Source organism: Mercenaria mercenaria, chromosome 19, assembly GCF_021730395.1.
Source record: "Mercenaria mercenaria strain notata chromosome 19, MADL_Memer_1, whole genome shotgun sequence".
NCBI classification, from domain to species: Eukaryota; Metazoa; Mollusca; class Bivalvia; order Venerida; family Veneridae; genus Mercenaria; species Mercenaria mercenaria.
Genome location: NC_069379.1, coordinates 27,692,678 through 27,704,634, shown reverse-complemented (window position 1 = coordinate 27,704,634; position 11,957 = coordinate 27,692,678). Strand labels below are relative to the sequence as shown.

The 11,957-nt window shown below is 35.7% G+C and overlaps 1 protein-coding gene and 1 long non-coding RNA gene across 3 annotated transcripts in view; one reads left to right on the top strand and one right to left on the bottom strand.

The window, feature by feature from the left end:
* Positions 1–2,646: 2,646 nt before the first annotated feature.
* The window catches only part of LOC123542359 (microfibril-associated glycoprotein 4-like), a 63,331-nt gene continuing 54,020 nt past the window's right edge, over positions 2,647–11,957 (bottom strand). Inside the window, exon 9 of one of the 2 annotated variants that reach the window (XM_053531426.1) lies at positions 2,647–3,480. In XM_053531426.1, the coding sequence (XP_053387401.1) occupies positions 3,221–3,480 (260 nt within the window). In that variant the 3' untranslated portion in view covers positions 2,647–3,220. The remainder of the gene's footprint in view (positions 3,481–11,957) is intronic. The other variant, XM_053531427.1, reaches the window with a different exon arrangement.
* The window catches only part of LOC128551080 (uncharacterized), a 31,662-nt gene continuing 24,360 nt past the window's right edge, over positions 4,656–11,957 (top strand). The window contains exons 1-2 of the long non-coding RNA XR_008368604.1: positions 4,656–4,978; positions 5,218–5,339. This is a non-coding gene — a long non-coding RNA (uncharacterized LOC128551080). The remainder of the gene's footprint in view (positions 4,979–5,217; positions 5,340–11,957) is intronic.

Sequence of the window (11,957 nt, the reverse complement as noted above, 5' to 3'; positions counted from 1 at the left end):
GTTTACGAATTGAACGTACATATCTATGCTTGCAATTTGCATTTTGTATGTTTGGTTTGCATGTACAACGTACACAAGAATATGTATTATGCTTCAAGATGAAGATATGGATGCATTATCAGTTTCAAATATGTATTGTGTTTTCGAATTTATATATATTTTATGACAAAATGTATGTATGTTCTACACTATTGTGTAAATGACGTCTTAATATAAGCAATTGCAAAAGTAAGACCCAGTCTATATTTTGTAGTTTCCATATGTAAACAGTTTAGTTAATAATTAACGACTAATAACTTTTAACCATTATCATTTGCTGTTCCACTAAATGCCATAGATTGATTGGTAGATTTTCCACTGGATCCAGACACTTGGTTCTTCTTTGTAGACAGATATGATATGATGAGAAAAGAATGTTTAATAGTGTTTTGAGTCATTTTAGCATTTTAGACTAAAAACAAACTTATTACGTACTCCGATAAATTTAAATGAACCCTGAAAAGTCAATATTTTTCCACACTGACGTTCAAAATTTATATCGCGTCTGTGACATCATTTGTGACGTCATCAAAATTTTTCTCTACATTTGTTATGAAGTTCGTGTTGTACAACTATCTTATAGTATTCATGGAAACAGACTTAAGTTTGTATGTGATGATGTGGTGTCAGTATGATATAGGAGTATGGGTAAATATATCGCATTTTGTTTACGACTTGAGCAAGCATATTTATGCTTGCAATTTGCATTTTGTATGTTTGATTTGCATACAACGTACACACAAGAATATGTATTATGCTTCAAGATGAATATATGGATTTGCATTTTGTATGTTTGGTTTGCATATACAACGTACACACAAGAATATGTATTATGCTTCAAGATGAATATATGGATTTGCATTTTGTATGTTTGGTTTGCATATACAGCGTACACACAAGAATATGTATTATGCTTCAAGATGAATATATGGATTTGCATTTTGTATGTTTGGATTGCATATACAACGTACACAAGAATATGTATTATGCTTCAAGATGAAGATATGGATGCATTATCAGTTTCAAATATGTATTGTGCTTTCGAATTTATATACTGGTATTTTAGGACAAAATGTATGTATGTTCTACACTATTGTGTAAATGACGTCTTAATATAAGCAATTGCAAAAGTGAGACCCAGTCTATATGTAGTTTCCATATGTAAACAGTTTAAATGGCATAAATGAAATTTCAGATCAATATCTTCATTAGTTACAAAGATATACCCATTTTAATTTGAAATAAAGGGAGATAATTTAACATAAAATCAGTCCATAGTTATCTACCCTGATTGTCTCAGTGCAGCTAATGACAATAATGAAATTTCAAATTAGTCCTATAAGTACTAACTAATATAAATCCATTTTGATTAAAATCAGGGAAGGTAATCAGATATAAAATAACTCCAGAACCTATGACTGATCTGACAGATTCATCATGGAATTCAAGATTATTGATGTTGAAGATATTTTGCAAGTTTGTATCAAATCAAACCATAAATGAAGTCTCTATATGGCTGCAAAAGCCAAAATAGCAAATTTTGGACTTTTAAGGGGCCATAACTCTAGAACCCATGATGGGATCTGGCCAGTTTCCGAAAGGAACCGAGATATTATGCCAATACAAGTTGTGTGCAAGTTTGATTAAAGTTGATTGCAAAACGTTGTCTCTATTATTGTGTTCACAAGCAGAAAATAGCAAATTTTGGCCCTTTAAGGGGCCATAACTCTTGCACCAATGATGGAATCTGGCCAATTTTCGAAAGAAACTGAGATATTATGCCAAATACAAGTTGTGTGCAAGTTTTATTGAAGTTGATTGCAAATTGTGGTCTCTATTGTTTCACAAGCCAAAAATGGCAAGTTTTGGCCCTTTAAGGGGCCATAACTCTGGAACCCATGACGGGATCTGGCTAGTTTTCGAAAAGAATCGAGATATTATGCCAACACAACTTGTGTGCAACTTTTATTAAGGCTGATTGCAAAATATGGTCTCTATCCTGTTCACAAGCAAAAAAACCAATAAATTTTGGCCCTTTTAGGGGCCATAACTCTGGAGCCCATGATGGAATCTGACCATTTTTCAAAAAGAAACGAGATATTATGCCAAAACAAGTTGTGTGCAAGTTTGATTAAAATTGATTGCAAACTGTGGTCTCTATTGTGTTCACAAGAAATTGTGAACAGACGACGGACGGACGACGGACGGACGGACGATGGACGGACGACAGACGAAGGGTAATCACAAAAGCTCACCTTGTCACTACGTGACAGGTGAGCTAAAAATCAGAAATGCTATCTGATTTTCTTTTCTTTTTTTCTTTCGTTTTAGGATTTAACGCAATTTTTCAACAGTATTTCAGTTATGTAACGGCGGGCAGTTAACCTAACCAGTCTTCCTGGATTCTGTACCAGTGCAAACCTGTTCTCCGCAAGTAACTGCCAACTTCCCCACATGAATCAGAGGTGGAGGACGAATGATATAAGACACAATGTTTTTTATCAAATCGTCACGGAGAACATACACCGCCCTGGGCTCAAACTAACGACCCTGTGATCCGCAGACCTGTGCTCTCCCTACTGAGCTAAGCGGATGGGCTTCTTTTCATTTAAACATCATCTTGTAAACAAGAACACTCTAAACATGTAAGGGTACAGCTTTTAAAAAAAAGCTAACACATGAAGTCATAAGGCTACAACTAAAATATGACAGTGCCATAAATTGGGATACCGTTGTAAAAAATGATAAGTTTAGGGCACATTAGTAGTTTTTATTTACGCTGAGTATAATTTTAATATATGATTTAAATACACTGTCTGTATTTATTCGGTAAATCAGAAGTCTAGAATCTAATGCTTGCATCTATTTTGTAGTCATTAAACAATACCTACAAAAGTAACATTAATTTTTCAGTATTTTTCCCATTAATATGAAATGTGATCATGATAACGTTACTGCTAATGCAAGATATTATTTTGCAGAATAAAGTAAAATAATGTTATATAGAGGTTTCATGCACGTTAAATCAAGGAAATAAATACCAAAACATTCTCTTCTAAACTTAAAGATAAGGTGTTCTTTTATTTGCGTTTAATATACGTCATGAATAACCACGTGTTAACTTCCTGTAAGATTTTGAAATGAAAACTGCTTTCTTAAAGAAATTTCAGCCGCCTGAATTTCAAACACGTCGGAACATCATTTTAACGGCTTTAAGCGATCTGTATTCTTGGAAATCATAGTAGATCATTCCACCTTCTGCATTTAATGGTCGTTTTGTTCCTGGTGTTACATATTCTCCATTCAGATTGGCCCAGGCGCAGGTGTTGTACCACCATCCGCCACTGCGATCGGCAGCGCAATTTGCCCAAGATCCATCACGGTCAGCGTCGTAAGTTGTGAAATGGTAACCATTATTATACGACAACCCTCGGGTATCACCTATTGTTACAGAAGGAAGAAAGAACGGGTGATAAAAATGAATAATTTCTAAACACATTTGAAGTTTGTAAATAAACGATGCAAAGACGAAATATTTTGAGAAGCCTATGGTGCGAGTTATTTCAGAGTCGCTACAAATAAAACTATAGCAGAAAATGTATATCAATAAAATCTGTAAAAATTAAATACAGATATGTCTGTTTCTAAATAACGCCTGCATGTATATCAGTATAAGTGTATGAATGCTAAAAGTAGTAGAGGACGTGAATCTAGACCACTTTTCCCCTTCTTTGTCTATATAAAGCCGCAGTCTTGGATTGGGAGGAGTCAGTTTTCGGGATTGGACTCATTTGAACGACGTGACGTCACGTTAATATGTTTATCCGTCATTTAAGATATTGGGAAAAATGAAAAGATAAGAAACGATACCGCTCTGTTCATCTTTTATTTTTTGTAAAATAACACAATATATATATATAATATACTCAGTATCCATACGGGTAAGATATACGTCCATCTCTCACTCTCTTATCAAGCACAATACTATGGTTTTTTTTATTTGCGTCATCGTTAAAGTCTAGCTCGATCACCATCTCGACCTATTTTTTGAGAATCTGTCACCGTTACGACTCAGTTTGATGAGCCTATAATTATGTCCTTAATGGTTTCAAAATTGATTGACAATTGATTTTTTAAAATTCAGAGTTATACCTTTTATTTTACATCGAGTTTATTCTTTGTTCTTGTCACGAGGGTAACATATTGACATAGTATTGTATATAGCTCATTGGTATGTCTTTGTGTTGTGTCGTTATATATCCCTGTTTGTATGTTATTTATGTCTAGAATTATATGTGAACATCGCTTATATCACTATAGTTGTGTCCTGTATCATTTTTTTTCATATATCCATAATATATTCATCAATCATAACATGTAACACCAAGTATCATTTTCATTTCTTCCTAACAACTAAGTATGGGAAGACGGGCCTATTCTTCTTCTAATTTACCCGGATAAACTGGCACGCATGCGCACTAGAAATACACTTCTAATGGTTAGCGCCGAGAAGGCTTGTTGTTTTGCTGTCTTGATAATTTATTTTATCAAGCTTTGTTTATGTGCCATTGCAGGCAGAAACACACCATCCCTTAACACAGAAAGACATTGGTGGCCAGTGTGGCTTTCTTATCATTTCTCGGGATGCAGGAGTACGAATCTTATTGGGGACGAATCTGGGTCTCACCTTGTCGTGTGACGTCATGAGTTGCCATTTTTCATTGGTCGAGGTATTTATAGATACTTCCGAAACAACAACAACGACCGGCTTTCCTCAGGAATTTGATGTAAACACTGGGAATAGATTTGTATCGAGCACATAGTTTTATTCATGTTTGAGCTCATAAACATTATCATTTCATAATCTTGGTACCATATACAACATATTTACCGCCAATATAATTGAATTACACAGGATATCGAGGATTTCGCTGCTGAAGTAATAATTCTGACAATTGAAAACTTTTCATTTGAAAGTGAAAGTAGGATTCATCTGGATTATGGAATTGTGTTTTTGTGACATATTGACAGTAATTTGTGTTTAAACTAAAAGGAACAATTATAGTGCTAGTGAACTTTTGAAACTACTTCATTTCAATAATTTAATAAGGTCAGTTGCTGAATTTTATGTAGTGAAATAATTTTAGAAGTAGAAATTAATTTTGACTCATTTTTCAGGTTGTTATAAATTTTACAAGACATATGAATTGAGATGTATGTGGGTACCTACAAGCACAGTCACAGATAGTAACAGAGGTTGGCATGGGCTGCACATAACTTTACAGTGGTGACGGGAACAGGTGTAATTTTATTTTATTGAAAAAATATATACATATTAAGTGTCTATATTTGGTGTATTGGCGGCATATATGTTGGTATTTATGTCTGTACATTAAAAAAAAAATGCAGTGCAGTGTGTCTGTGCACATGATTAAAATTCATTGTCAGACTGGTATCCAAGTTTATTTCTTGAAGAAATAGTTTTGGGGTTATTTCACAGAGCATATACAATATCAGTGCATACTACAATATCAGTGTATACGCTTTACACTTGTAATCCGTCTGTCGCACTTTGAATTGCTTATAGTCTTAAACTGAGTTTCAGTTTAAATATAAGTAATGAAATTACTCTCGTATTTTTTTTTCGGATTGCATAAAGACTCACACGGAGATTTTGCAGCAAATATTTAGAGATTCAGACCTTACAAGAGATTGTCAGGCCAAGAAGGCGACAGCGGTTGATACTAGTGGTAAGCATAAGGTGAAATTTGAAATGTGATTTGAAATAAAATTCACACATTGCCTTTTGTTTTTCTTTTGGATTTTCTGAGTTTCAGAAAATTAGAAAACACATGTGATATATCACTGCAGGATATATTACTTTTGTTTTCTTTCTAGTGGAATTGTGCGATCTTTGAGTGCATAAAGGTGAACGAAATATATGGTGGGCAATATTACCATACAGCCGCAGAGTAAACAAAGTACTGGTGTGAAACCAAGTTGAAACCTAAGCTGATATACTGGTTGCAAATAATAGTAATAGTATTGCTACTTTTGTGACAAATATTGATGCTGTAATAAATAGAAATGTATGGTGTACCAGTGGTGCCACTTGCATTTAAGAGTTGATTGATCAACCGACCAGAACTGAATTCATGTATCATTTTTGACACTTATGTATGGTGTACCAGCAGTGCCACTTGCATGAGCAGTAATTGTATGGAGTACTGAACGACCAATTACCTTTTCCTAAAGTTTATGTAACAGTTTTTTCATTTTGAATTTGTAAGTGATTGGAGTGTATGGTGTATTGGGAGGACCACTTACATATACTGTAAATGTATGGTGTACAAATAGGCAATTAGATATTTTTTGAATTCTATGTAAAACTTTTTCATTTTCAAATTATAAGCCGTCAAAGTGAATGGTGTATAGAAAGGATCACATACATATACCATAAATGTATGGTGTACAGATAGACCACTATACATTTTTCAAATTCTATGTAACACACTTCTATTTTTCAAATTGTGTGTTAAACATTCCTCATCAAAGTTGATAGTGACAGTTGTATTTGTGTTTCTGTTTTGCATATGGTAGTGTAATACCATATAGCTTGATGTATAGTGTCCTTTGAAGCCATTAGAATTTTTTAAATTGTTTTACACTTTTAAATTGTTTTATTTATTATATACATGGATTTAGTGGTATACTTCTCAAGGATATACTTCAAATCTGTTGTTAAGCAGATCTATTCAAGTTTTGACTTAGGAATTACAAGTCAACTTGTAGAATTGCATCAAAGCGGATGCGGACGATATAACAGGATCTCCGGAATACGGTGAAATGGACTTGGAGTTTTTTGCAAGGCAATTGCGTAAATCTGGTCTTTACCAAGTAAATGAACTCACTAGTACACCCCTGCTCCAAATGATAAGGAGAAAAGAGGACTTTTGGGTGAATCTTATTCACCGGTTAGGGAAAACACAAGTGATAGTTCAAAGAACAATACGAACGCAAAAACTTTGCGCAGTGGCGATAATTACACAGACCAGCGTTCTACAAACATACACCAGGTGCGTTTCTTGCCTACACCCCGTCCATCTTTGTTACCAAGTACAAAGTTAAGAGGAAAGTATGATTACATTCATCCTCGTATTCCTGACTTACCCACATTTTCAGGAGATGAAAAAGCAAAGACAAACTTATTTGAGATATGGAAGTATGATGTCCATTGTTTGATAGATGAAGGGATATACCCTATGCATATTATACGAGAAGCTATACGAAAGTCGCTGAAAGGTACAGCTCGTGGAGTTTTATTACATCTTGGAGAAGACACTTCAGCTGCAGATAAACTCACTGAGTTAGAGATTGTCTATGGAAATGTTCAAACTTCTGAACGCCTCAAGGCACAATTTTATAGTGAACGCCAGAGGGATGATGAGACTGTTGCTGACTATTGTATGCGATTGGAAAGGCTATTGAGTAGACTGCCCGGACATGTTGATATGCCGGCGAGGAATGAAATGCTTCGCAGTAGGTTATGGTCTAGTTTACGAGATTTGGAATTAAAGAATATTTCTCGGTATTTGTATGAAAAATTGGATGATTTCAATACATTGAGGAAGAAACTGAGGGCAATAGAGGAGGATCTCAAGCATTAGTCCTTCAGAAACAGCGATAAACAGGTTTCATAACTCAGATAAGTCTTTGGAGGACCTTGGTATTACTTTTTTGACTGATACTTTATCACCAGATCAACAGGATAAGGCAAAGGCATTTTTTAACATTGGAAAACATATATTTTCATCAGGACCTACTGACCTAGGATGCACTAATGTAGTTGAACATGAGATTAACTTGTCTGACCCAACACCTTTTAAGGAAACATACAGGCGTTTTCCCCTAAGTATATTTGAAGAAGAAAAGGAACATTTGAAGAACATGGTGGATGCTGGAGCTATTCGTGAATCACATAGTCCATTTTCTTCCAATGTAGTCCTAGTACGTAAGAAAGACGGATCTCTTCGCTTCTGTCTAGACTTTTGAAAACTGAACAGTCACACGGTACGATATTCTTATGCTCTTCCACGTATTGAAGAGACGATAGACACACTTGCAGAATCAAAGTACTTCTCCAAGTTAGACCTAAGATCTGGCTACTGGCAAATGGCAATGATGGGAAAGGACAAGCAGAAAACAGCTTTTAATATTGGACCGCTTGGTTTCTGGGAATGCAATCGGATGGCATTTGGGCTTACTAATGCGCCTGCCACCTTCCAACGTTTGATGGAACGCTGCATGGGAGAATTACATTTAAAAGACTGTTTGATATACCTAGACGATATTATGATCTATTCAGACAGTACTGACACTCACTTTCGTCGACTGGAATCTGTATGTCAGCGTCTTAAACTTAAGAGCTCTAAATGTGAGTTTTTCAAGACACACGTTCAGTATCTGGGACATGTTGTTAGTGCCCATGGGGTAGAAACAGACCCAGACAAAATCAAAGTGCTGAAAGAATGGCCTGTGCCTACAAATGTGAAGGACCTCCGAAAATTCCTTGGTTTTGCAGGGCATTATCGACGGTATATAGAGGGATTTTCAAAGATTGCGAAACCTCTGAATGACCTGTTGGTTGGTCACCCGACTAATAAGAAATCTAGCAAGTCGAAAAAGGGTGTAACTTGGACATGGGGTGAAGGACAACAAGTATCTTTTGAAACTTTGAAATTATCTTCTCCACCTGTTCTAGCCTATGCTGATTATACTAAACCGTTTATTCTCAACGTAGATGCAAGTTCAGATGGGCTCGGTGCGGTTTTATATCAGGTACATGATGGTAAGGAACGTGTTGTGTCGTATGCAAATAGAGGTCTTAGGCCAAGTGAGCGTAACTACCCTGCACACAAGTTAGAGTTCTTGGCACTCAAATGAGCGATTTGCGACAAATTTCATGACTACTTATATGGTAACGCCGTTACAGTCCGTACCGACAACAATCCCCTCACCTATGTTTTCTCCACTGCCAAATTAGACGCAATGAGCCATAGATGGCTAGCTGCTTTATCAGCTTATGACATCAAGATTCAGTACCGTGCAGGGAAACTCAACGCTGATGCAGATGCTCTGTCTCGACTTTCAAGTTCTGATTCAAGAAACACAGTTTTGTTTTCAGATGCCATTAAAGCGTTGGTTTAGGCTGTGTCAGAAGGTCAAGGTCAAATACCTGCCGTGGAATGCATATCTTTTTCACAGCAAATCCTGGAAGACAATCCAAAAGATGAGATCTCTGTTGGTAGTGACCTGCAGTCCGTTGATTGGAAACAAGTGCAAGGTAATGACACAACTTTAGCCCGTGTAAAACATCTTTTACAGACTGGACATAGACTTACAGATCGCCAGAAATCACATGAGACGGAATCAGTAAGGAAATATTTGAGGAATGGGGCAACCTGTACCTTCAGGGTGATGTTCTTCATCGTAAAGGAACCTCAAATGGTTATCCTGTTGTTCAGCTTGTACTTCCTGAACATTTTCATGGCTTTCCAAGTCGTCTCCATAGCGATCAAGGCAAATGTCGAAAGCGACGTTTTACTTGAACTGTGTGACCTGGCCCATATAGAAAAGTCTAGGACTACTCCATACAGCCCTCAAGGAAATGGAATGCCAGAACGCTTTAATGAAACATTGTTGAACATGTTAGGTACCCTAGAGGATGATAGAAAATCAAATTGGAAAGCCCATGTCCATGCACTTGTAAATGCATACAATTCAACACCGCATTCAAGTACAGGCTATACGCCCCACTTTTTAATGTTTGGACGACATTCTCGACTTGCGATTTATGCATTCTAAGGAATCGAGCCAAATTGCGCCAAATCCAAAGACACTTCTTGTTATGTTATTGGGTTACGAAATCGACTTAATTTTGCTTACAAGGCAGCTAGTCGTGAAACTAGGAAACAGGATAGACGACATAAGAAATGGTATGATCTGCGGGTCAGAGAGGCTAAGGTTGAAGTTGGAGATAGGGTTCTAGTTAGAAATGTAGGAATTAGGGGCAAGGCAAAGTTAGACAACAGATGGGAAAAGGACATATATGTAATAACTTCCCAGCCTACTCCTGATATCCCTATTTGTAAGGTAAAAGGGGAACACGGTAAAGGAAAACATCGGCTCCTTCACAGGAACATTTTACTGCCATTGACTGGTATTCCTTTGTCAAAGTCCAAAACCCTGAACCTCAGGTAGTAGTAGTAGAATCACAGACTGATGTATCAGATAAAAGTTTAAACCCCTGTCCTGAAACTCCTGTGCTCTTGAATACAGATAGTTGTACCCCTGTTGAGCAAATTGATAATAATTCTGTTTCAGACATATCTCGGAGTGGTAAATATATCATTCCTGCACGTCGACAGGATCGCACAGAGACAGTTAAAGAGGGACATAGTCTGATAAGCAAGGACCCGGTTGAACTGAGACAAGGAACCAGTCAGGTAGTAAGTCAAAATCAGAGAAAGGAAGAACCATTACGGAGGCCGAGAAGAGATAAGGTTAAACCTGCATGGATGAGGCATGATGCTTGGCATTTCAGCTGATTAATTTTATTGCAGTATTTTGCTTGTATTTTATCTAGAATTTCAGTTATTTTATTCAAAGTTCCGAATTGTAATGATATTTTGATTTAATCACGTTACTAACAGTGTGCATTTTCATTTGTAAATAAATTTGAGATGTTCACACAAGGATCCCAATGTTTTAGTTATGAAATGTTCCTTAATAAGATATGTACTTACTTTGGTACATCTTTTATTGATGTATACACTAAATACATTTTAGTACTTATGTACTAAAGATGTACTTTTCAGTACTTGAGTACTATATGAATTTTATGTAGGGGTGCACACCTACAGTTCAAGCTTACTTTACAGTATTTAAAACATGATTAAGCCCGTTGTTTGGTCATGCGTACAGACACACGGGAGTGTATACTGGTTTAGTATAACCTAACAGTACAACAGTAATCCCTTTAGTACTTAGGAGTAGTAGGTTTGTAGAGCCTTAGTTATAGTTTACTTACTTTTGTACTTCTACATAGTAAGTAGGTTTAGATACACTTTCAATGTACTACTCCAAAACTATTTATTATTACTCACCGTAACGTTTTGTATTTGAATGTCGGGACGACATTCCCCGAAGTGGGGGAGTATGTCACGAGGGTAATATACGGACATAGTATTGTATATAGCTCATTGGTATGTCTTTGTGTTGTCTCGTTATATGTCCCTGTTTGTATGTTATTTATGTCTAGATTTATATGTGAACACCGCCTATATCTCTATATTTGTGTCCTATATCATTTTTATCATATATCCATAATATATTCACCAATCATAACATGTAACACCAAGTATCATTTTCAATTTTTCCTATGTTATTAGAAATTTGTTAATGATATAAATGGATTGTATTTTGTAACAACCACTGTTTTTAATCTAGAAGGAAAATGACAATCATAAAGTTTAGGATAAAGAAGGACTTTGATGAATCAATTTTGAATTGATTAATTTTTACACAGATTATTATCTTGGATGATAGTATAAATATGCAGAAAAATATATTGTTTCACTTTTGTTACGAATTAAGATTTGGAACACCTTTGTTCTGATAAATTCTACTTGTTTATTTCTTTATTGTTTGACACAGCAGTATAAGTGTGCAGAAAAAATACATTGTTTCATTTTTGTTACGTATTTAAATTTGGAACACGTAATTTTGTTCTGGCAGATTCTTTCTGCTTATTTCTTTATTGTTTGGCGCAGCATTATTATCATTTTAGCCCAATTTAGGTTATGTATCATGAATGAACCAATATAAACTGTCACACAAACTTCCCCACAAATTTGGGG